The sequence below is a fragment of the Sinocyclocheilus anshuiensis genome, unplaced genomic scaffold, assembly GCF_001515605.1.
Source record: "Sinocyclocheilus anshuiensis isolate Anshui unplaced genomic scaffold, SAMN03320099.WGS_v1.1 scaffold385, whole genome shotgun sequence".
In the NCBI taxonomy this organism is placed as follows: Eukaryota; Metazoa; Chordata; class Actinopteri; order Cypriniformes; family Cyprinidae; genus Sinocyclocheilus; species Sinocyclocheilus anshuiensis.
In genome coordinates this window covers 37604-64255 of record NW_015539876.1, presented here as the reverse complement: position 1 = coordinate 64255, position 26652 = coordinate 37604, and the positions used below count along the sequence as shown (strand labels likewise).

General features: G+C 36.9%; 3 protein-coding genes across 3 annotated transcripts in view; 2 read left to right on the top strand and 1 right to left on the bottom strand.

Annotated features, from left to right (window-relative positions):
- Nucleotides 1-4219, top strand: part of LOC107685325 (ubiquitin-protein ligase E3A-like) — a 9339-nt gene extending 5120 nt beyond the window's left edge. The window contains exons 5-9 of the mRNA XM_016481877.1: nucleotides 30-194; nucleotides 1217-1387; nucleotides 1486-1559; nucleotides 1996-2139; nucleotides 3639-4219. Of these exons, the coding sequence (XP_016337363.1) occupies nucleotides 30-194; nucleotides 1217-1387; nucleotides 1486-1559; nucleotides 1996-2139; nucleotides 3639-3759 (675 nt within the window). The 3' untranslated portion in view covers nucleotides 3760-4219. The remainder of the gene's footprint in view (nucleotides 1-29; nucleotides 195-1216; nucleotides 1388-1485; nucleotides 1560-1995; nucleotides 2140-3638) is intronic.
- A 2831-nt stretch (nucleotides 4220-7050) lies between these two features.
- LOC107685324 (cyclic nucleotide-gated channel cone photoreceptor subunit alpha-like) lies at nucleotides 7051-9828 on the bottom strand. The gene is made up of 5 exons (XM_016481876.1): nucleotides 9790-9828; nucleotides 9462-9673; nucleotides 9210-9311; nucleotides 9027-9133; nucleotides 7051-8513 (listed from the first exon to the last, which is right to left on the bottom strand). The coding sequence occupies exons 1-5, from the start codon at nucleotides 9826-9828 to the stop codon at nucleotides 7108-7110; spliced, it is 1866 nt and encodes a 621-aa protein (XP_016337362.1). The 3' UTR covers nucleotides 7051-7107.
- A 14410-nt stretch (nucleotides 9829-24238) lies between these two features.
- Nucleotides 24239-26652, top strand: part of LOC107685285 (serine/threonine-protein kinase 35-like) — a 15525-nt gene continuing 13111 nt past the window's right edge. The window contains exon 1 of the mRNA XM_016481816.1: nucleotides 24239-24932. Within this exon, the coding sequence (XP_016337302.1) occupies nucleotides 24467-24932 (466 nt within the window). The 5' untranslated portion in view covers nucleotides 24239-24466. The remainder of the gene's footprint in view (nucleotides 24933-26652) is intronic.

The window sequence follows — 26652 nt, the reverse complement described above, 5'->3', positions numbered from 1 at the left end:
ATAATGGTTCCGATCATCTGTTTCTTCAGGTTCTTTATCAGAGTCTGAAGGACCTGTTGGCGTATGAAGGTAATGTGGAAGAAGACATGATGATTACTTTCCAGATCTCACAAACAGACCTGTTTGGAAACCCACTAATGTATGATTTAAAGGAAGGAGGAGATAAAATCCCAGTTACCAATGAGAACAGAAAGGTTAGTCCACTTTTACACCAGCATTACATTCATTCATTCAGCATTTAAAAACACAAACATGTTCATATCTGCCAGTGAACACATAGCACGAATTGGGTCTCTGCACTCTTATGCTCATCACGTCTTAATTTATTTGATCAAAAAAGAAAGTGAAATTACAATTTAAAATAGTATTTTTTTTTATTTTAAATGTAATTTATTCCTGTGAAGGCAAAGCTAATTTTCAGCAGCCTTCAGTGCCACATCATTCTTCATAAATCATTTTAATATGCTGATTTGGTGCTCAAGAAACATTTCTTATTGTTATCAATGTTGAAAACAGCTGTGCTGCTTAATATTGTATGGAAACCATTATACGTTTTGTGAGGATTCTTTGATTCTTTTTTATAACGATGTTATAACATTTTTGAACACTCCCTGTACATTTTTGAAGTTTCTGCTTGTGTATACATTTAAATGACACTTTAGGCATAGTGGCATGTATGTTTTTCACATGCAGACAGACTTAAATTGTAGATTCAAATCCTGCAAAATCCAACAAGACACTATGTAATGCCTTTCCAAACGAGCTTTTTTTTCAAGAGCGCATCTTATGTTAACATGGCCTTATATTAATGATAAAGGCCTTTTGGCTTGCTTGAAGCATAAGATCATTTTGTTCCACTGCAATTCAACTTCATGTTGTACATTGACAATGAGATTATGTATTTACAAAGAGCAACATTTCAGCATTATTGCAAGTGGGAGTGCATGTCCTGTTCTCATATTGAAGGTATGCTGTGAAGCAGCTGTCTGTTTGCACTTGTACAGGATACAGGCGGATTTAGGGCATAAATTGTGTCTGGAAGGAGATTTAGGCAGGTACATCAGCACTTTAGTGGCACACCCCGTCATTATGACTTTAGCACACGGTGACTGCTCATCAAAATATTTGGGGCGAGTTGATTCTTTCTCTGTCACATAGCAATTATTTAGTGGACAGGATTAGCAGAAAACCTTGTAGTATCAGTGCATCTCTACAGAAAACGATTATATATATATATATATATATCTATGCAGAGTACATGCTGAACAAAAGTGTGGAGAAACAGTTCAAGGCCTTCAGAAGAGGATTCCACATGGTCACTAATGAATCTCCGCTGAAATATCTGTTTCGACCGGAGGAAATTGAGCTGCTTATATGTGGTAGCAGGGTGAGTTGGCTACAGATTGTTACCTGCTTCCAGGCTGTTCTTACACATGTGGCAGAGCCATACATATAAACCCATAACTTTGTGTTTTTCTCGTGCAGAATCTTGACTTTCAAGCACTTGAAGAGAGTACAGAATATGATGGTGGATACAACAAAGACTCTTGCATTATTAAGTATGTGGATGCTTATTAAAATAATTACATTATGTATAATACAATTTTTAATGTTGTGTGGATTATTATTTTCTCTGTGACTTAATAGTTACTAGCAGTGATCGGCTGATATTTGGCCATTTAAAGTTTGTTTCTCCAGTTACAAAACCTACTGACAGCTTTGTCAATGGATAATAAATATTCCGTTTTCAGGTATATCACGACTAAATGTTGTGCAAGATTAGCATCTTGTTAATGATTCATTTTTATGTGAGCAATTTTTAATTTGTTTTGTTGTCATTTAATTATGGGCGTTATATTACGCATCAGCCATCTTGCCCTCCAGATATTCACATCAGCATTTACAAGCACAATATCAGTCGACCACTAGTTGTAAATACTACTTCCTATGTGAAATTAAAAGTGTATTAAAAATGATATTTTTGACACACATCAGGGATTTCTGGGAGACTGTGCACTCATTCGGGCAGGAGCAGAAGAGGCTGTTTCTTCAATTCACCACTGGCACAGATAGAGCTCCAGTTGGAGGTTTAGGCAAACTCAAGATGATTATTGCCAAAAATGGCCCTGACTCAGACAGGTAAACTCAAATTCTGCCTCTCTACACTGTCGCTCAATAATGAGTTCAGGTTTTTTACATCATACCTTGTTCAAATAGTTGTACGATCATGTATCGGATCGATTCAATCTTGAGTCAGAATATGGGGCCATTGACTCGGATCACGTTTTTGCTTTGAAAAATGTGAGACCTGGGCGTTGGAATTGAGAAAAAATGCAGCGTCTTTAGAAAAGTTTTTATTTTTTATTTATTTTTATTTTTTATTTATTTTTTTTTTTTTTTAAGTTCTCTTAACTTGGCATGGCGATCTGAAAACATGGCACTCATGTATGAGATGCTGCAAAAGATGCGAGCCCAGCAGTCAAAGCTATCCGTCTAGTGAGTTTACATATGGCGCTTTTACACTGCATGGTACGGCACGGTACGGCTCGGTACGGTTCACTTTTGGGGGGTTTTCCACTGGGTACAGTACCTCGTACCTGGTACTTTTTTTAGTACCACTTCGGTTGTGGTTCCAAGTGAACCGTACCGTTACCAAAATGTGACGTGTAAACTCTGCTGATCACGGATTGGCCGGAGAGAATCGTCACTACCTGCGTCACTGAACTTGCGACACAAACACAAAAGAACCGCTAGATTTAAATCAGCACAGCCAGCGAAGGATTGAACGCAACTGTTTTGAACGAGCGCACCTTTTTTTAACAACCAAAAAGTTTTGTTGTCTGTTGCGGAAGTACAGACGTTCCTCTCGTTGATAGCAGAGGAGCGGATCCAGCGAGAGCTTGATGGGGCGATGCGGAATGAAAAAGTTTTTTTAGGAGTCGTGGTAGTAGAGGCGGCACAACTATAACGACATGTGAATAATCCCGCCCACTCTAAAGCGGTACTGAACTGCAGTGGAAACGCAAACCGTGCCGAGCCGAACGGTGCCGTGCCGTACTGAACCGTACCGAGCCGAGTTGTACCACGCAGTGGAAAAGCGCCAATAGAGAAACAAAGATCTGTCTATCATGTTTACATAGAAAAACAATGGGAAAGTAACACAGTGGAATGAAAAAAATGCATTCTGTGTGAACCAGGCCTATGGTTGTGTCATCATGCAGCTGAATTGTTGTTTTTTTCTCCACACCTCTACCTTCCGGACATGCTTAATTGTCATGAAAATAATGTCATAATTCAATAATCGTAATGGTTCTTCAATGCTTTTTTTCAATATTCACCCAGTGCTTTTTTGTAGCACTTTTTTTTTTTTTTTTAAGAATTCATGGGATCAAATCAAGTAAACCTGCTTTTTATTGCTTACAAAAAAACAGTAGCATAGCTATGCAAATTCAGAAACAACCATTTTAGTAAGTTGCAACGATGTATTACGTTCTCTTTACTAAGAGCGTTCAAGTATACGTGTATAATTACAGTTTTACCATATGTAAATTACATTGTCCATCTATATACATCTCTACAGCAATAAATATGCAAAGTCTTCTTAAATTAATACGTTCTTCCTCCCCTCCTATGGTCAGGTTACCCACTTCTCATACTTGCTTCAACGTGCTGCTCCTCCCTGAATACTCCACCAAGGAGAAACTTAGAGAGAGACTCCTTAAAGCCATCACTTACGCCAAAGGCTTCGGCATGCTCTGAGGCACCGGGATCCACAAAAGAACTCACTCGCCCTCAGAGGTCTCATTTGTGCGTCAAAGGAGAATTCAGCTACATCAACAACTAAAAGTAAATATCAAGTTTAAATGTAAGGCCAGGTGTGAAATGGGGTAAAATGGGAAAGTTCTGGTGACCGTGTGCCTGTGCCTAAATAGTAGATTAAACCACACTGGACTCTTGGCTCTTTCTGTCCCTCTTATGTAAGTGTTAAGGTTCCCTTTTTGTATGCACTGTGATATAGCATTATTTATTTTAAGGGATGGAATCTCTTGTCATGTCTGCCAGGAAGTCCCACTCACTTTTTGCTTTCGTAGTCATAAAAAGGAGAGACGGTTAGAAGTTTTCAACACCTGCAGGACTGATCACCATCTAAACTTAATAAGATCAAAGGGAGGAAGTGGAAATTTGATGTATTTTGGTTGAACTGTGAAAGTGCACTTAACTCAAGTTTAAATGTAAGGCCAGGTGTGAAATGGGGTAAAATGGGAAAGTTCTGGTGACCGTGTGCCTGTGCCTAAATAGTAGATTAAACCACACTGGACTCTTGGCTCTTTCTGTCCCTCTTATGTAAGTGTTAAGGTTCCCTTTTTGTATGCACTGTGATATAGCATTATTTATTTTAAGGGATGGAATCTCTTGTCATGTCTGCCAGGAAGTCCCACTCACTTTTTGCTTTCGTAGTCATGAAAAGGAGAGACGGTTAGAAGTTTTCAACACCTGCAGGACTGATCACCGTCTAAACTTAACGAGATCAAAGGGAGGAAGTGGAACTTTATTGATGTATTATGGTTGAACTGTGAAAGTGCACTTAACTCAATATTCAGAATGTCTCTTGGGGTTTTTTTTTTGGGGGGGGTCTGCCCTTTGACATTTTTTGGCTTGTGTTTCATAGGTCTTCCCTAGTCCGTTTGCATTTGCAGCAATGCTTTCAAAGGTACAGAGCAGCTCCAGTCTCAGTTTCATGTCCGGGAATCTGTATTTATTGAGGAACTGCATTGTTTGTTGTGCTGCTCTTTTATGGCCAGTGTTCTGCATTTTGCTTCAGAGCCAGCTCTTTCTCTCTCACACAGAATTGATCTGTTTGCTAAAATCAATCCACACTCGTGGTGCACTCATGACAAAAACAAGTAGTGTTACAAAAGAGAGATCTAACCTTCCCATAAACCTCTCTCATAGGCTTCCTACAAGTGTTTTGTTTTGTTATCTGTCTTGTTTTAATTCAGGATGGCAGACTTTTAGTCAGTGAATGCTAATTGACAGTGCCCCATGAAGAAACTGTTTCTGTTTTAGTTGCTCTTTTTTTTCCTTTTGCTCTGCACAGTGTCTGGCCCTATAATGTTGGATGAAAATGAGGGGAAATTGGCACAAATTGTACAACTATCTTGCTGTGCCAAACATATATGCTGAGAATCGCCGCTCCGGTTTGTCCAGGCATAGCTGGAAACCCACTTTAGTGATACCTTCTACACTTTTTGTTTTTCCTTTTTCCCTCTTGCATATTAAATGTGACTGTGGTTTGTTCCACTGCTGATGGCGCTAACATAAAAGGGGGAAACAGAACTTGATATTGAGAATGACATCATTTGATTGTTTCAAGTTATTCTTAAATAAATTCAAAACTGAAAAACAAACCAAGTGTGGAAATGTGATGAAGAGATTGTGTGATTTCAACTCCTGGGTCTTTTGTGGTGTCACAATTCAGGAGTTTACACAAAACCATTTATAATGTAAAATGCATACAAAGTTAGCAAACACTAAATTTAATTCAACTCCATATCGAAGGGAAAATACTGTTTTGTTTTTTTTTACATTTAGCTCCAAGATTAACTTAGATAACAAAGATTTTACACACTTTAGGATTCGGTTGCCTGGAGTTTGGCATCAAGCTGGTATTTAGTTTTTGTTTTTTTTAAATAGTAATTTTTATATAAAATTTAGACATACACTGTTTCACCTTTTCTATACCATATTATCTCTACGAGTACAGTTTGTGGTCCCTAATATGGCACACACACAATACATACCTAGTCTGTTGAGCATTTCTAGTTCATCTTCTGGTTTACATAGTACAACTAACAAACAGCATTTGTTAGAATGTTTATTAAAGAACACATTTGGGTACTCTTGGATAGTATAATGAAATGTTTTGGCTTGTGTCTGGAATGATTTTAACATTGTACATGTTAAGTTGTTTTTCGAGCAACGCTATTAGCCATATTAAAATAATGTAAATGTTTAATGAGCAGAACATCATCAAAGGAACTAAATATTCTTTTAGAATTTATGTTCTCATACTTATGCCAAATTAATAATTGGAGTATTATTCCTCTTTTGTACTACAAATGTAGACCTCATACAGTGTGAAGTGACTTTTTTTGGCCACGTTTTTGACACACCACAAAGACTGCTGTTCAAAAGTTTTTAGGTAAAAAAATATATATCTATTTATATTTACATTTATATTGTTACATTGATCATAATAAGAAATGGTTCTTGGGCACCAAATCAGCATATTAGAATGATTTTTGAAGGATCATGTGACACTGGAGTAATGATGCTGCAAAAAAATCAGCTTTGCATCACAGAAAGTACATTTTAAAATAGATTTAAATAGAAAACGGTTGTAATAATATTTCAGGATATTGCTGTTTTTAAAATATTTATGACCCCGTACTTTTGAATGGTAGTGTATCTCTGTCCTGCTTTCTGTCATCTGAGCTGTTTATACTGCACATATTGAATAAATACACATGAGAACACATCTGACCCTGGACCACAAAACCAGTCTCAAGTCACTTGGGTATATTTTTAGCAATACCCAAAAATACATTGTATGGGTCAAAATTATCGATTTTTCTTTTATGCCAAAAATCATTAGGATATTAAGTAAAGATCATGTTCCATGAAGATATTTTGTAAATTTCCTACCATAAATATATCAAAACTTCATTTTTGATTAGTATTATGCATTGCTAAGAACTTCATTTGGACAACTTTAAAGGCGATTTTCTCAATATTTAGATTTTTTTGCAACCTCAGATTCCAGATTTTCAAATAGTTGTATCTCGGCCAAATATTGTCCTATCCTATCAAACCATGCATCAATGGAAAACTTATTTATTCAGCTTTCAGATGATGTATAAACCACAATTTCGAGAAATGTACCCTTATGACTGGTTTTGTGGTCCAGGGTCACATATATGGCAATTAGTACAATGTCATGTAAAATTTATAAATAGATAAGTATAAACAGTTTAAAAGTAATGTGCTATGTTAAGAAATATGTACATGGATAGGAAACCCCATTTACCCCAATGTCTATGCTGCTGACTATTTTGTCGTCTTCTCCTCTTCTTTTTTGTCCTCAACAACCTCCGACAGATCTTCTACCCGTAGTGTTTTCACTTTGTTCTCCATGTTGGTGATCCTCTGTTTCATTTTGCTCTGGTAGGATGTGTATTCTCCCATAAGCTTGGCAAATTTACCAGTCATGACTTCAAGGTTGTTCTCTAGATGGTGAATCTTCTCTTCCAGATCTTTGGGATCGGCACCAGCACCAGCAACTGCCTCATCAAGAAGGTTGTCTTTCCTTAAGATGGCCTTTCCCTTCTCCTCCAGGGCTTTTTTGGCATCTGGGTATTCAGTAAGCGCTTCCACAAGGTCGTCTTTAGACAGCGCAAAGAGGTCAGAATAGCCCACGCTACGAATGTTCGCCGTTCTTCTGTTTCCGGCTTTACTGCCTTTGATTCCAAGGATACTGATTTCTCCGAAGTAAGCACCGTCACTGAGCACCACAAACTGCGTGACGCCATCATCGGCCACTACGGCAAGCTTGCCTTCTTTGATGATGTACATTTCTCGGCCAAGGTCACCCTTTTTACATATGTAGTCTCCAGGACTGAACACCTGAGGTTGCAGCTTCAACACCAACTCAATGAGAAGTCCAGCTTCACAATCCTGGAAGATTCGCACCTTCTTCAGTGTATCTAAATGGACGTTGATGGCTATCTCAGCTTTGAGCTTGTCTGGGAGATTCTTCAAGACTTCCTTCTCATCACAAGTTTTCTTCTCTGTCCAAAGGTAGTCAAACCATTTGATGACCCAGGCCTCCAGGTCTTTGCTGACCTTACGGAACTGCATGTACTGCTTGATGGAGTCAATCTTGGCCTGAAATTCAGCACGAGAAGCGTTCATGTTGGAGATCATGGCGCCGACGTTACCGACGATGGTAGCGAAAATCAACACTCCGATGAGGAAGTCCATAACGACAAACAAGTATTCGATGTCTCTAACAGGAGGTGGCGTTTCTCCGATGGTGGTGAGAGTCAGAGTGGACCAGTACAGACAGTAGATGTATTTTCTGGCCAAGCGGCCGTATTCAGGGTGGCTGATGTTTGGATATACCCATGTGTCAGTCCCAAAGCCAATCGTTTTGGAAATAGCAAAGAAAATGCAAGCGTTCCAGTGAATGATAATCAGGATGTAAAGTACAAGGTTACTGATACGGAAAATGTTTGGATAGTTTGTGCGGGTTTCTGTGCGGTCGAAGAACTCGAAGAGACGTGCCATCTTGAAAAGGCGGTTGAAGCGAAGTTCAGGATTGTTGAATCCCACTTTCAGCATTAATAAATCTGTCGGGATCATTGAAAACATGTCGTATTTAAACTGGGGGATTTTCCTGTAATTATCCATCAACTTCTTAGCATCTTTGACGAGGAGACCCTGCTCCAAGAAGCCTGAAAAAGGCAGAATAAAAATGTGAATATAAATTTGACAAGCTTGTGGTATGAAAGAAGTCTCTTATGCTCATCAAGGGTGCATTTATTTAATTACAAATACAGTAGAGCAGTACTTTTTGTGAAATATTACTACAATTTCAAATAAATATTTTCTATAATAATACATTTTAAAATGTAATATATTCCTGTGATGCAAACTTTAATTTTCAGGAGACATTACTCAAGTTTTCAGTGTCATATAATCCTTATCTAATATGCTGATGATCAGCTTTGAAAACAGTTGTGCTTCCACAGTTTGTGGAAACTGTGATACTTTTTTTTTCAGGGTTCTTTGATGAATAGAAATTTCAAGAACAGCATTTATATGTTGTATATTATATATTTATATAATATTTAATATGTATATATAATGGGTATATTAAATCAATATTATTTATTAACATTGATAGTAAATATTAAATATAATATTATTCATAAAATATTTTAATTCTTTCTGAAAAATCACCCTACCTGTTCTTGATCTGACAAACGTGTCTACATAATAGATTGCATCTGAGGTATAGTCCATGACGATCCAAAGCACTGTGTAAGAGTTCTGAAGCTCATTGAAACAGGCCCTAAAGAAATATAAACAATGAAGCACGTGCCACATCTCAAGTTCTTGATTTCATGAGAGATTCTGCATGAACGGACCTTGTCACCAGCATCATCAGGTTGTAAAACACTGGGGCTGCTATGACCGAAAGCCATCTGTAATACTTGTCTGAGGCTGGATCCATGATCCACACTTCTTTCCTAAAACACATCTTAGATTATCGTCTGGCCACTTTCAAAAATGAACACATACTAAATCACACCATTCATCTGTGAATAATCAATATCATTATCTGATTAGTAGTACTAAAACTATACTATCATTAAAAATTTCATTTGTGGCATACTCACGGCTGAGGAGGAGCATCTTTCTTTTTATCATCTTTCTTATCATCCTTCTTTTCGTCCTTTTTCTCATCTTTTTTCTCATCCTGTTTTTCATCTTTTTTCTCTTCCTTCTCATCTTTTTTCTCTTCCTTCTTGTCTTCATCTTTTTTTATTTCTTCCTTTTTGTCCTCCTTTTTGCTGAAGGTAACATTTTGGGTTGTTTTTATTTGAATTAGCTAGTAAACTAGTCTGGTATCTAAAAATCACTAGTGTGAACTACCACTAGTAAACTCTCATGTTAACCTGCAGAGGGCAGCACCAATATTCACTGAACACTATTAAGGCAATGTACTAAACAGGTCAGACTATCATCTGTTTTTATAAATTTCATATTTGAGATAAGTTTATTATTTAGGATTCTACAATCTAGCATCTATCATATCCACATGTTAATTATTTTTCTGTCATATATAATGCACTATATAGGGGTTTATATCTAAAGGAGCTGTTTCTACATGGTACTTACTCGTCTGTTGTTGCAGTTGTTCATATTGTAAGCTGCCAGAGGCCAGTGATTGGCTTTTCTTATGGAGCAAAAGTCATTCGTTTTTGTTATTATCGTGGAGTACATTTTGAGGGATCTGATTCTGGGACAATACCTATAGATCTTCACTACTGCTGATTTATTATCTATATCTATAGTGAACATCTGTTTCCATTTGTTTCTATTCTACAATTTATTGTGATACTGTTTTACTTAAAGGGGGTTTCTACATGGAAATCTACATACTGTTTTCGGATTTTAACCTCCGATTTTAAACTCCAACCCAGTTTTTTTATTATTATTAAATGAATCCTCAGCTCTGTGATCTGTTTTATGAATCATCTGCACACAGTACGGATATACTGTATTTTTGCACAGATGCAGCATGATTCTCTCCATGATTCTCTGCATGATTCTTTCATTTTCAAGGACTCTATACCAAAGGCATCTCTGCCTGTATAAAGAAACCATACAGAAAACCTTTTTCTTGACTTACTTCCTCTTATGAGGCCTGTCAGGAAGGCCTATAGAGGATTGGCCATTACTTCCTCGACTAGATAAGTCTTTGAGGTCAGGTCCACGGTATCGCTCCAAGAAGGAGTCGGGATGCTCAAGCTCTCTGCGAAGCCTGTGTGATGCCCAGTTCCTCAGCATTACCAGAAAGTGGGTGAGCCTGGGAGACCGAAAGATGTCAAACAGAAATACTTCCAAGCTCTTTATACAGTATGTAGCTTTCTGTTCAAGCCATGTCAAATGCACACTTAACATTTACAAGTTTTGTACAGTTTTGTTGATGTGTTTCACTTCCCTTCATAAAGCTTGTATGGTAAAATCTGCTGAGTGTGCATTTGACTTAGCTTAGTTGTAATCACGGTTCACATGGCAAACTACATTCAAGCTTTGGTTTGGATGGATTTGATGTTACCTTGCCATAGCCCCAGCACCTGTGAATGAGCTTCTCCTGGATTCCTGAAACTGGCTGGCTACAGAAGAAATGATCCCCTGCATGTCAGAGGAAGTGTCCTCACATAGAGAATGTGCCCTGGGAAATGTTGGGGGGTAAATTATGTTTCCTGATTTTCTGAAAATCTATTTTCATTAACTTTTTTAGTGCAAAATCATGAACATTGTAAGTGATGCTCAAAAAAGATAAAAAAAAATGTACCATATGACCCCTTTAAGATCCTCTTGTTATTCTGACCTGCTTGCACCATTTTCAGTCCGATCCAGTTCATCTTCAGAGGCTCGGTCTGAAAGCCTGTGTTGGGATGGGTAGGACTGCTCTGTACAAATCTTCGCCATTGTCTTTCTTCTCTTTGCCTATTCTAGGCATCCAGCACTTGACAAGACATGTCAAACAAAGGACAACACCATAACAAAAGGCCATGAATTATTAAAAATGTAAAGCATGTATTTGATCCTAGAAATAATTCTCAGAAGCATAATGTAATGAGGCTTTCAATGGGCTGCTATTATTGCAGATAGTAATGTCGTATCAGCTGAACCCAAAGTTCAGTGGAATTAAAATCTGAAGAGGTTACAAGAACCTGTTTTTGACTTGATCTCTGCAAACTCATTTCCACACTGACAGCATTGCCATCTGAACACACCGCCTAAAAATACTCACTGCTTAAACACTAAACAAGATCAGCGGCCCATCTCTCTGATAGATCATGACCCAGATGCACTTTAAAGTCACCTGATATCAAGCCACCATTTATACAGAACTCTTAAATAAAACTGTATATAGCAAGGATTGGCTGTAAACTGATTTTTGGTTAAACTGAGTGGTATATTGATTTTAAAAAATGTTTATTTGTTCATATGGCAAGAAATTTCCTAACCCGGTTATACACCACGGTTTCAGCGTCTTTGACCAGAAGGGCGATGCTGCGCTTTCTCTATCTAATGATGATTAGTTTTATCATATTGTTGAGGGAAGATTAGTGTAATTAGACTAATCTATTCCAAATCCAGAAGATGCTAATGCTGAGGGCACCCAGCAACTTCTTGTCTGCAGTCCTGATTTCCAACCCACCAGGGTTCTGTTACCTGAGGATCTGAAGTCCCCACTGCCCACCCTAAATAATAAATCAACACTCTGACATGCCCAGTGTGGCCTTTCTTTCAATAATTTGTACTGTCATCATACATTTAACACAGACAAGTAAGCTCCGTTCATCCTTTTGTTTTAAATGCTTAGTGTTTATGCTAAATCATATTTTAAAAAAAGAGTAAATTAACTGTGTATTTCTTGTTAAATGAATAGTACAATAATGTAATGTATTTTCTTCGTGAAGTATAGTTAATATATTCTTTTTACTTATTGTTTTAATATTTTACTGTATAAATAATAATTTACGTTTTTTTATCTTATGGTCAAGGTGGCCGTTTTTAACAGTATATTGGCACTGTAATGTAAAGTGTCACTATTGCGTCATTCTTTCCCCCATTGACAAGTGAAAATCTGGACTGGTTTATTTTCACTAAACGGTTTAGTTGGAAAGTTGAGCACTGCTGCACGTGCGCCAGAAACGCTCTGGCTAGAGAGAATCCTGTTAACGTATTTACATTTGTTACGAGCCTTAGTTATTATTAATACATTATGCAGTATTTCAGTATCTTGAAGACTTATTTAGCGACTCATCGATAAATTCTTTCGTAAACACCAACGGACAACAAATAAGCATTCGTATTCGGGAAATTGACACGTTTATAGCATTTATATATTTATATCCTTTACACCATCTAATCTAGTAACCATGTAATTTATTAAACTTACCTGTGACGCAACAATATTTAGAAGTCAGAAATTAACTGGAAACAGATTTAGAGTACCAGATTCAGACAAAATTCCTGTTCAAGTTGCTCTTTGGTTGAAGCAGTTGGTGATCCTGCTCAGTATTATGTAAAATCCCATCTTTAAAGAACTAATTCGTCTTTGCATTTTTGGCCATCAGGTTTCACCCACTTTTGCTGTCATTAGCAGTCTTCGTTAGACTGAGATGATGTGTGATTCTTTGATTTCCAAATTTTTAATAGACTAATTAAAAAAAGGATGCGTCCAGGAGTCCTCAGCTCCTCAGATGACTGACAGCTCAGAGCTTTCAATGTGGACGTGGGCGGAGCGTAGTGCTCTCTTCTCATTAATATTCATTAGCAATGATAACTGGCTAATGCAGCTGCCATTTTTACAACAGACTGAAACGTTACGTTAATGTTTGTAATTACTCTTTTTGTCTTTAGGACATATTTATTTCTAAATATCACTTTTTTCTTTTTATTATGATTCATTGTAATTTACATTCTTCAACTTTTTCTGAAAATAATATTAAAATGTGTTATTTATTGTCTTAATTTATTTACGTGTGTATAATTGCATTGTGGGAACACCTTTTCTATGCTGCCAGGCTGTATTTTTGTCCTGATGAACCAGCACTTTCACAGATTAGTGATCCACTGAAAAAAAGTGGCAAGCATTGGTGGCACTATACAGATATCACCAGCTCTGGCATCAACACGGTCGTCCCAGCCATGCTAATGAGACCTGAGAAATCCTTAAAGCAATCTGCGGAGCTGCATTGTTAATCCCAGATTAGGCCTGAGTACCTATCTGAGCCACCTAATACTCTTTCTTGGCCTCAGCCCTTGAAATACTATGTATTCGTCAGTTAAACTGGGCTGACCTCCCATAGCACTTGCTTTATACATTGTTTTACTTTTTTTTTTAACTGGACTGGGACCAAAGAGGACAGTAGCTAAAGAGATAGTGAAAACTGAGACCTGATTGCAAGGGAGCTCTGTGCTTTTGAGTGGGTGTAAAAGAGAGAGAGAGAGAGAGACCGATATATCAAATATACAAACAAACAATATAATATATAGAAGCATTTGCAAAGACAACATCCTTTTCAACGCCACGTCACCTGCCTAAATTCCCCTAATAAGGCCTAAGTTGCCCTTTAACATCTGCCATCTGTCACAGATCTCCATGAGATCTGTTCTTAAGTAAATACAAAATACAAAATTTGAATTCAAGCTAAAGGTTCATTATGCCATTTTACATGAAAAATACCCTGTTGTAGTTAGTTTCAATAGCTAATAACTGTAATTGTCTCACATCATTATCCCCCCGTTTACAAGTTTGTTTTTGCCCCATTTGTGCTAAAGACAACACTGAATATTTTTATATGATTTATATATTTATATTTGGAATTAATATATGAAATTCAGATATTTGGTATATCGCAGAAGCAGCATTGTAGATCCTTGTAATTCATAACTTAAAATAAAATACTAGTCATGAATATCAGTGTTTGTTCTTCCCCTGAGATGAAAGAAAAAAGGACTGTAGGCTATAACGGCTGCATTGCAGTAAACAGATTGGTGGAATGGTGATTGGTTTCTGACTGAAGGCTGTGCCAGATATTATTCTATATTCTATATGGCTTCCCCTTTGAAAGACGTGTGAAAAATAATGTGTAGTACAGTTTACTTGTTTGTACCAAAATTGCTTCATGGTGTGAATAAATTAATAAACGAATAACAATTGAAAAAAATAAAATAAAATAATAACACAATCACTCAGAGCTCAAAAGTGTGTTTTCTAGATTTCCATGAGGTTAGTGTCTTCAGCTCAGCTGCAGCAAAGCTTTTCATGTCATTAGGACATTGAATGACAGAGGTAGCATGTTGCTGCTGCAGCCTTTAGGGAAACACCATGATGTAACATATTGTAATACAAACCTACAAAAATAAATAAATTGTATTAATAAAATCTTTCTATAGTCATCAACTATGACTGATGATGTCATTATAGAGTAGCCTATGGACAAACGCCGATTTGCTTTTCACACAGGTTCCTAATTAGCTGGCTAACTGTCTAGGTTTGCATAATAGGCTACATTAGGCTTAATAGGCTAAATAAACCCTGCTGAAGTCATTTCTGGTGATGCTTATTGCAGTGTTGCTACTGCAGCCGGTATTTACACACAGATTACGTCAACACGTATACCAGTCAGTGTTGGGACCTATTTATTAATTATTGGATGCCCATATAAAGTAGTGTGTAACTGATCTAAAATGCACATTTTGTCCATTGATTATATTCCAGACAACGAACTGTGGACTGAATAAACAGATACTCAATCATCATTAACTTAAAAAAAAAAATAATTCCAAATGAAAATTAAAGGGATAGTCCACCCAAAAATTTAAATTCTGTCATCATTTACTCACCCTCGAGTTGTTCCAAACCTGTATGCATTTCTTTCTTGTGATATTTTGAAGAATGTTAGTAGCCAAATAGTTTTGGTTCCCTTTGACTTCCATTGTGTGGCAAAAAAAATTAATAAATTGAAATCAGTGGGAACCAAAACTGAACATTCTTCAAAATGTCTTCTTTTGTGTTCAGCAGAAATGACATTAGGGTGAGTAAATGACAGAATTTTCATTTTTGGGTGAACTATCCCTTTAAGGTAATAATTGAGAATTTATTGAATGATGATAAAACTATTACAGAGTCTTACAGTGTTTGTTTGGAATCACGTACAGAAATGTTTGGCTCAGTTAAAAGCCTCTTATAGCAAGAAGGTAAAGGTAATCACTATCTCTAAACACAGCTTTCTCCTCGGTCTGCCTATCTTTGTCTCTCTCTCTCTTGCTCACAGCGGGGAAAAAAGCTATAAGGCAACACTAGGCGTTTCTAATGACAATGAGCTAATGACATTCAGATTTGAGTCGAATGCAACCTATATCCCAGCTAACAAAAATATGTTTTTTCTTGGTTATGCAAATGTTAAAGAAAGCTCTGAGAACGTTTCCTGTTCATGTTTGTGATTGGAATGTGTTGTGATTGCAAAAGGTTTTTAGAAACCCTACACTTCACATGAAGTGAAAACCATTTCCTTCATAATCGCTGCAGCTGTCACTCACTTAAGGTAAGCAGGAGGTCACTGACCCGATATATTCATTTGATTTGCTCTCTTTTGTTTCTTGATTTCTCTCTTGGGTAGAATAACTGATTTAAAAAAAAATTGAACAATTAAACAGCTGCACTGTGGAGCTGTTTACAATGCCATTGTACATGTATACTGCAAAACATTACATTAATTAGAAACAGTGGCACAAAAACAGCATTAATCAGAAAGACCGTCTGCTGTAAACACTGTTAATTAGAGTCACTATAAATCAGATACCATAAAAGCTTCAAATTACATAGACTGGACATAATTATACTTGCTTAGGAGTTGTGAGCTGTATACTATTAAATAACCAATATTTAATGTTTGCATCTGTGTTCAAAATGCACATCTTTCCTATACCCTAATCACCTACTCTGATTGTCTCTGTAAATGACTCAGTGTTGCTAGTCCTTTGAAGAGAACAGCTTTGACCCGGAGCATTAAACACTGTTATCCTGTTCTGCTCTACATCTACAGAATCAGATTCGTCAAACGTCTTGTGAAGTGAAGAGTTATGTGTTTGTAAGAAACAAATCCATTGTAAAGGCATATTTACTTTTAACAGCTTCTGGCCAAAATACAGTGGGTATAGAAAATAATCACCCCCTTTAAAATAATCACATTTTGTTGCTTTGCAGCCTGAAATGAAGATGGACACATTTTTTGTTTTATTCAGCTGTTTTTACTGAGTGCAACTTATAACATCCAAGTGAAAGATATAACACCAACATGTCAGAATCAAATTTAAAAAATAATTAAAAAAACAGAATAACTGAGTTGGAAAAAGGATCACCCCTTGTGTCAGTATTTTGTCTGTTGGGATGTGTCTCTACTAACTTTGCACATCTAGACTGCAATATTTGTCCACTCAGTCATTCCACAGATTTTCCACAGGGTTTAAGTCTGGGCTCTGACTAGGCCATGCAGGGACTTTCACCTTTTTCTCCTTCAACCACTGTGTGGTCAGTTTTGCTGTGTGCTTTGGGTTGTTGTCATGTTGGAAGGTAAACCTTCTTCCCATTGACAACTTTCTGGCAGAGGGTAGAAGATTTTCCTCAAGAATTTGACGGTATTTTTCCCCATCCATTTTTCCATCCAAGTGCTCCAGTCCCTGCTGCAGAGAAACACCCTCATAACAGGATATTACCACCTACATGCTTTACTGTAGGAATGCTGTTATTTGGATGGTGAGCTGTAGTGGATTTCCGCCAGACATATAGTTTGGTGTTGAGGCCAAATAATTCAATAATTCAAGTCGTGACTGCATGTGGCCTTGCTTGAGGAGTGTTTTGTTCTTGCAGCTCTCCCACAAAAGCCACATTTGTGATATTGTTGTCACAAACACAATGACCATAAATTCCTGCAACTGCTTCAGAGTTGCTGTAGGCCTCTTGGTCGCCTCTCTGACCAGTTTCCTCCTGGCTCTTTCATCCAGTTTGGAGCGACGTCCTGATCCAGGGAGGGTCTGTGTTGTACCAAATACATTCCACTTCTTAATAATAGACTTTACTGTGCATTGATAAAGCACAGTAAATTGTTTGTGTCCATCCTGACTTGTGCCTGTCCATAACTTTATCCCCGAGATCTTTTAACAGTGCCTTGCCACCCATAGTTGATTGTTAGTAGTTGTACTACTAAGGACTGAAACTTGCTCCAGGAAAGGTCTTTTCATGCTGAGCTAATCAAAATGACCACAGCTGATCACGGCTGAAAGTCAAATGGCTTTGTGTGCCATTGAGAAGGTGATTATCTACACCTGATTGAGTTTACAAGTCATTTTTAGGAGGGGGGTGATCCTTTTTCCAACTCAGTGATTCTGTTTTTTTTATTTTTATTTTTTTTATTTTTTATTTTTTTTTTTTCTGACATGTTGGTGTTATATCTTTCACTTGAATGTTATAAGTTGCACTGAGTAAATAGAGCTGGATAAAACAAAAACTGTGTCCATCTTAATTTCAGGCTGCAAAGCAACAAAATTATTATTTTAAAGGGCGATGATTCTTTTCTATACCCACTGTAGAAGTGAAAATCCCCTGTAGTCCTCTGACATCAAAATGCACCAACATATTTGTTTAGAACAGTTTTTGACTGTTTTTGCTTATAAGCGGTGCTTTATCTGAGTATATTTCTCTCCCGATTCAGTGAAAACTTTTTCACTGGAGAAAGCAATATTATACAAACATGCAGCTTTTCACTTTACAAGGCATTAATTGATCAGCTGGAGTTGTGTCGATTACTTGTGGATCATTGCAACATTTTTAACAGTTTGGACTCTCATTCTGATGGCACCCATTCACTGCAGAGGATCTGCTGGTGAAGAAGTGATGTAACCATAAATTTCCACAAATCTGTTCCGATGAAGTAACAAATTCATCTACTGTACTTCGTGGATGGCCTGAGGGTTTCAGCATATTTTCATTTTTCGGTAAACTATTACTTTAAAGCTTTGAATCTTTAATTGAATTAGGACATCTAATATTATTTTTGTTACATTTTGCTTTGTTATGGGACACCCGTGTGCTTTGGTGTTTGGCGTTTCCATGCAAACCTCAATGTGACCGCTTTCCCTCATTTGATGGACTTGCTGATTACGACAACAGCGTTCTTAGGGTGATGAGAGGTTGCCATAGCAACCATAAGGCTTGTACGCTCACCTGCCTATACCTTCCCACAGCAGGAAAAAAGGAACCCATCACAAGAATTCATTTCAGCTAGGCTGATTAGAGGGGTGCAGTTAAGGCTTTGAAAATATATTGGATTTCACAACACAGAGAGTGAATATCTAAATTAGAATGAGATTTAGGAGAGCATTAATGGATTGTAACTTCAAAGAAGAAACAAATCTCATCCTGTGTGTATGTGTCTAAGAAATATAGCATTGAAATATCACATTATATTGAAATTCTTATGAAGTATTCTAATTTGTTGAGATAGTGAATTGGTGGGTTTTTGTTAAATGTGAGCCAAAATCATCACAATTAAAAGAACCAAAGGCTTAAACTACTTCAGTCTGTGTGAGTTGAATTTATTTAATACACGAGTTTCACAATTTGAGTTGAATTAATGAAATAAATAAACTTTTCCACGACATTCTAATTTATTGAGATGCACCTGTAATTGTAAATTCATTTGCCAAAGGAGTTGATTTATACAGACATAAAAGATGTCTGTATAAATCAGAGGTTTTTGACTCTTTTTGAGGCCAACAAGAACCCCCCTCGTCCAGTAATGAATATAGGTCAAATTATGAAGGAATTAATGTAATCATGCCAATCACTCATGCATTTCAATTTCAAGTTGACAGTAACTGCAGTGAAGTGATGTGTGTGTGGGGGTGGGTGTGTGTGTAACCTAATCCTAGACATCAGCATCAAGCCTCTCTCTTCTTCTTGTGTCCTGATTACTCCTTCGGTGATTGTGTTTTGAACAATCTCTCAGAGGAGCGCTGAAGTGGTGGACAGAGGCAAGAGCAATGTCAGATCCCTTAACATCCACACGGCACCATGTCTTTCCATTATCACAGCAATCTTTAAAATAATAACCCTTATTTACAACACAAAATGCATGGGGAAATTGGGCACTTCAGCGATAAATGTGACTCTTTTCTTGACTTCACAGTTTAATATGTTAAAGGAATAGTTCACCCAAAAATGAAAATGTCCTAACCCTCAGGCCAGATGAGTTTGCTTTTTCATCAGAACAGATTTAGAGAAATTTAGCATTACATCACTTGCTCACCAATGGATCATCTTAAGTGAATGGATGCCATCAGAATGAGAGTTCAATTCATCTTGGATGTCACAAGCTTATGTTGATCTAAAGCACAAGCTTATGTTGATCTTAGAAAGCTGTTGCCTATACTATAGTATGAAATCCCAATGACAGGGGTAAGCCCTATTGGTTTAAAAATAATTCAAATGTATTCAAACTAATTATTTTTGAGGGAATAATTAAGACCGTACTTGGCCATTATTACGTCATTAGAATAAACTTTTATTTTAGATTTTATTTTATTTTATTTTTCTTGAGAGGTTAGCATTCACAAAAACATGCAGAAATGTAGCTGGCCTTTATAATTGTTAAGTTGCCATGGCAGCCACACAAAAGCATGGAGCGCTGCACCTTATTGCCCACTTCAGAGCAGCATACACCATCCTATTGTACCACACATTCATTTTCTATGCCACTTGTTCTCGGTGGTCTCTGCCTTCAAGGCTACACTATACAGACCACAGCCATAATGTGATATAATATGTTCTTTCCTGTAGAGATGCAAAGCAATGAGGCTGCAGCAATTTAGAGCTGTTTTTCCCCCTATGCATCCTTTGCATAATTACACATTAGTATAGTAGATATTGGCTGTATATGTGTATAAAAAAAGGAAGATACAACCTTGGATCCTTTGTTACTGGTGAAGGACAAGATCCTTCAAACACATTCAGGTTCACTAAACAGGAATGTCAGTTGTTTTAACTATATCATTTAAGCCTGCTCTGGCCTTTTAAGTCACTTTAAAAATGTTTGGTGGAATCTTACAAATATTTATTAATCATATGTAAATGATCCAAGGTTTATTCAATGTTTACTCATTCACTTACCATAGCACTTCTTCAGAAGAACCAATTGTACCAAAATTACATCACTGCCATCTACAGGATGCTCTGCAAAATAATAAAGGGCGTGGATAAGATTGACCACATATGTTATATATGTTTGTATTAATTTTGCGTTTTTGTTGTTGCTGTTGTTCTGTTTTGCATGCTTTGAGATGTGCAATGTTTCCCTGTTTCCATTGTGCCTTTGTGTGATGGAACTGAATAAAGGGGGTGAAAAAAAGATTTACCACATATGTTGACGCAATACATATTGATTTTAATTTATTATTGAAGCCATTCCAGATTATCAATCTTTATAAAATGTTTGTTAAGATATTTAATTTCAACCTGACTATAAAGTTGATTTACTCTAGGCATATATATATATATATATATATATATATATATATATATATAAAATCTCGACTGTATCCAACCATTAAATCATACGACGTTATATTTGACAACCTTTTCATTAATAGTGAGTTATATAGAAATATTTATTTTACCAAATTTGGTCACAAACTAGCCACACTCTAAGAAAAACCGGTACAAAACTCTTACTGGGGTGGTATCCAAAGGTACAAAAAAGATAAAAGCGTACCATATTTATCCCTAAATAGTACATATTAGCACCTGAAAGGTGGATAGACGCACTTTAAAAGTACATTAGTAGGGTCATTCTACAGAAACGTCCACTTTTGGAATATTTCTGTAAAGTCTAGGGACAGAAAAGTGGACGTTTCTGTAGAATGACCCAGTACTTAAAGGGTACCTGACTAGTGACAGTTTTGTACCCTTATTTCTGAAAGTGAACAATGTATTCATACTTTTTACTTATTTTAGTTTAAATTTAAAATGTAATTAAATTTTATTTAGACTAAATACATAATACATAAATATATGCATTATTTAAATATGCAACTGAAGTTTTAACGATGTTTACATCCGAGTTTTTAAAACTACAACAGTAGGTGGTGCAAGAGACTAAGTAGTGTAACTTAGTCTCTTGTCACTCTTTTACTCATTATTATCCCTGGCTTGTTCCCACTGACTTACTTAAAACGACAATGCATTTCTTTCTTTAATCACGTTTTCTTTCATTCCATTGTTAACTTTGACTTTTATAGTCACGGTTACTTCCTGGTTTTAGATAAGCCAGCTCAGTCATTTCCGGTCAACTGTCAAAATCAGCTTTGCTGACTTGGGGAGCACTGTTTCTCTACACAGGCCATTCACAATGAAAAGATTTGTTTGTCTAAGAGGACCATACTGTATACTGTATACTACCGTATTCTGTTTCAGGAATGACAAACGCCAGTGTAAAAAAATTACGCGAGTTCCGCTAAATTGTTCCGTGGGTCATTGCTATGATTGACAGTGATAACTGTAGCAGTGGACAGAATGAACTATCTGACAAGCCAATGTCAAAAATAGACCTGGTGCATTAAGTGATTCAGATTAAATTCAGAGTGACAAAACTACAGCAGCAAGTCTGTATTGGCTGAATCATATGTATTTATCAGCTTCTACAGTTAAAGCTGCAGTTAACTAACGTTAGCTTAAATAGTTAAGATCGTGTTTAGCTGTAAGCATTTAAATGTACAATTACGTGTCTGGGTACTCTCCTGGGATTACCAGGGTCAGCATATAAAATGATATGTTGTTAAAGGGGTCCTATTATGCTTTTTCACTTTTTCAACTTTAGTTCCTCTGTAATGTTGCTGTTTGAGCATAAAAAAGATCTGCAAAGTTACAAAGTCCACTTCAAAAGGAGATATTGTATTTAACAGAAATCACTTTTCAAAAACTACAACGAACGACTCGTTTGGACTACAACGCATATTTTCCGGGATTTGTGAGATCACAACTATCCACGAATGGGATGAGACCTCGTTGAGCTGCACTAGAGAAGGCAATGAGTGTTATCACTATATCGGAGACACGCTAGCTTTCCCAAGGCCGACGAACTTAGAGTGGTTCCAGATTCTCACTACTCTCTGCCTCTTCTTCAGAAAGGGTTTGGTGTGGTGAGATCAGGGATCAACAATAAGGCATGCCAGCTGGTCAGGAACCTAAGTTATATTATCTGTAGCCTATAATTGTTGCAAATAAAAAATGTGTGAAAAACACAATTTTTAGATGAAAACATTTAGTGAAAAACATACATTCTCCTTAGAGGCAAGCTGCAAGTTTTAATCAGAACTGCCAAAAGCTTTGTTTAGCTAGCTAGCCCATACAAAGTGCAGTTTCATACTTTGCTCACTGTATGGAGACAAACAAAACATTGACCCATGTAAGCAGTGAGCCATTGATGTTGGCAGCATTTTCAGACATGCCCTCATGCCTGTATGTGAATGTGGATAAATGATGACAATTGAGGTCATTTTTGAGGTTTGTTTAAGGATGGTCTTTCTTTTTTTTCTTTTTTCTTTTTTAATCAAATCACTGTTATGTGCAGGTGAATATAAATACCTAACTATACAAATATTTGCAGAATGTATTACTGAAAATCAAAATGACAGTGAGACAGACAGTGTTGCTTGTTTATTCTAACGGGAGATAGTGAGCAGTAACAGCTGTCATCTTATGTAATCCATTTAAATCCTGTCCATTAATATTTGAATGTTGACGTATTATCTCTGCAAAGCTTACCCTCTTGTAATAACCAGCAAAGAATAATAATAAAAACAAAATCAATAAAATTATAAACTTTGAAAAGCTGTGTTCCAGATGATGTTGGTTGTGTACTGATTCTCCCTCACTATTCACACATTTTTAATGAACACTTTTTTTATTTATGGTTAAATATAAAATATAAATTAAAAACTAATTTTAATGTTTATATGAATCAAACGGATAGAACGGTTGAAAAAATAAATAATGACAATATTAAATAATATTAAATTGACTAAATGACTTATTTATGCTCTACTGATGGTCAACCTCAAAAACCCCAGATGCTCTCCGTCGTGTCAGACCACGTGTGTGCGCTGAGCTTTATAGAGCACATGCCCGCTCATGCTGGAGGGACTAAACCATTCTAGTCCACAACATGGGTGACAGTAGTCTAGGTATGTACATGTATTTATAGGTGTTCCAAAGTGACATAGCTGATCCTTGTTGCCATTACATGAGCAAGTTGTGATGGGAAAATAACTATAAATTTATTACAGTTGTAGCCCATGCTGAGTATTGCTAGAAGTGTAAAAGTCAAGTGAGATGACGCATTTTCCCTTTATATTCAAAATACATAAAAAGTGCAACTCTTTTACAAGTTGTGTTAAATTTTATGATGAATGTGTTTTTAATTTCTAAATGTAAATTAATTCATGTAATATTTATTGTCATTATATGTTACTGATTGTCTGTTGGTGTTCAGGTCTGCTTATTGATATTCATGACTCAAAGAATCATGATATTTGAAAATAAACAAAATAAACCGTTCAAATATGCTTGAAAACTTTTTTGAAAACAATGATTTTATATTCACGTGTGTAAATGGTAACGTTCTTACATTTCTGAATGCATGAAACTAACAAATACAGATAAAGCATAAAAAAGTTATTTTTATTTAAAAACGTGATTACACAAGAAGTTCATTTCTCATATTTGGTTCACCTCACCATTTTAACACCACTCATTTAACATAACTTAAGGTCACAAGAGGCGTTTACTGTGTATGTGTGTCCCTATGGTGTGTCCTCATAGGTCAGGAATCCCCCTGTAAGGGAAAGTGGGATGATCCAGTCAAGTTCTCACTTCATTCAGACTAGAAGCTCGACGTTAATTGAATCACGAGACCCTACTGAATGAAAACAAATGCAGATGTCAACGAATATGTAAGCGCTGCTGAACTTCCTCAAGCTCTAGAGGAATATGAACGCGGAAGGTGTTTCCAAACGCACGCACAAAACGTGAGGAGGCGCGATGGATGCAAAGGACAGAGAGCGGCAACGGACACGGAACGCTTGCAAAAGAACCGAAAGCGCCAGTGTCCTGCGCTCACTCAGCGTCGACAACGTAGACGATTATGAGACAATGGCAGACGAGTTGGACCTGGTTAAACATTGCAGTCTTGAACGGCGGCGACTCTTTGCACCGCGGTACAGTTTGCTCCGTGAAGTTGGCAGGGGCAGTTATGGCGTTGTGTATGAAGCCATTGCCCGTAAATCAGGTGCGAGAGTGGCAGTGAAGAAGCTGCGCTGTGACGCGCCTGAGAATGTGGAGCTGGCGCTGGCGGAGTTTTGGGCTTTGACCAGTCTGGAGAAACGCCATGCGAATGTGGTGCAGTTGGAGGAGTGTGTGCTCCAAAGGAACGGGATGGCCCAGAAAATGAGCCATGGCAATAAGCGTTCAAAGCAGTATTTGAGGTTGGTGGAGACCTCGTTGAAAGGTAAGATGTTTTTATTCAAGCACTGGCATTTTTCTGGAAGGTCAGCGGTGGAGAAATTCTTTGTCAAGAGCTAACTTGCTCAAACAGTATTTTTTTGTTTGTTTGTGACAGTTCACTCATTTGGTAACAATGACATATTGGTCTCTCAAAATCTACGTAATGTCAATTTTTATTTGTTTTTCTTTGTAATCTGAAACAAAACTGCGAGAATCCATTGCTTGGCAGTGAGTCATGAGGCGTTTCACCGACGACACCGGACGTTGATATTGCGCATGTCTGTGTTCTACATTAAGATTGTTTACATTTTATGTAAGAATGTGGCAAATGTCGGTCAGATTTGCCTTCCCCCACCCACCCTCCTCTCGGTTATGAAACTCTGAGGTTGGAGGTGGGGGAGGTGTTGGTGTTGGGGTCAAACCTTCTCCACACCCGCTATACCAAGTAATAACAATGAAGGAAGATTGTCATTCCTTACATGTGTAAATTATCCTAACATGAAAAAGAGGCAGTGATGATTTAGGTCAGATAATCGAGGCCAGTTTGATTTCATTAATCTCAACGTGTTCATTAATCTTCCAAATGATCATGTGGATTTTTCTACTGTATGAAATGCTAAGTGTTGCTAGAGGCATTTGCTTGAAAGCTGTTGGTCTGGTCTTTAATGAATGTAAATGGAAGTGAAAGTAGGAAGAGAAGTTTAAGATTTATACTATGAATAAAGAAATTATTTTAAGTGCTTCACACACCTAATCTCTGGTGCATGGGAACACAAGACAGTAGGCATGAAATGAGTTTAGATGAGGTAGTTGTCTGTCTACTTGAATACAGCTGATTATATATGTGACCCTGGACCACAAAACCAGTCATAAGTAGCATGGGTATATTTGTAGCAATAGCCATCAATAGTATGGGTCAAAATTATCGATTTTTCTTTTATGCCAAAAATCATTAGGATATTAAGTAAAGATCACGTTCCATGAAGATATTTAGTAAATTTACTACTGTAAATGTATCAAAATGTAATTTTTGATTAGTAATATGCATTGCTAAGAACTTAATTTGGACTACTTTAAAGGCGACTTTGTCAATATTTGTTTTTTTTGCACCCTCAGATTCCAGAGATTCAAATAGTTTTATCTCAGCCAAATATTGTCCTATCCTAACAAACCATACATAAATTAAAAAAAAAATTGGCCCTTATGACTGGTTTTGTGGTCCAGGGTCACATATTGTGATTATAATAAATGGCAGTTACATTGTAAAGTGTTGCTGTAGTGAACAGTTTTTGTGTAAATGTAGATCTGAACATGTTGGGTTAAAAGCATCTGGTTATGTGGAAATAGCTGAAAATTCCAATCTCTTCAGCCAAACATGTTGACAAAATGTGACCGACTGCGTCATGCATTGACAAAGTTAATAAACACAATAATGGCAAAATAACTTAATGTAGCACTTCCAGACAGTACTCAAGGCTGTTTGCATAGCAAAAGCACAAAACAAACATCATACATCCAGGCCAATAGTAGGGTTGTGACGGTGAGGAAATGTTCCCACCGGTTAATCGGCGTGTGACAACACCGGTAATACCGGTATCATAGGGCTGGACGATATGGCCAAAATTTATATCACGATATATTTCTTAATTTCGGTCGATACGATATAATTCCGATATCGATATGAACACTATCTGAAATAGAAATCTTTTGTAACATTATAAATG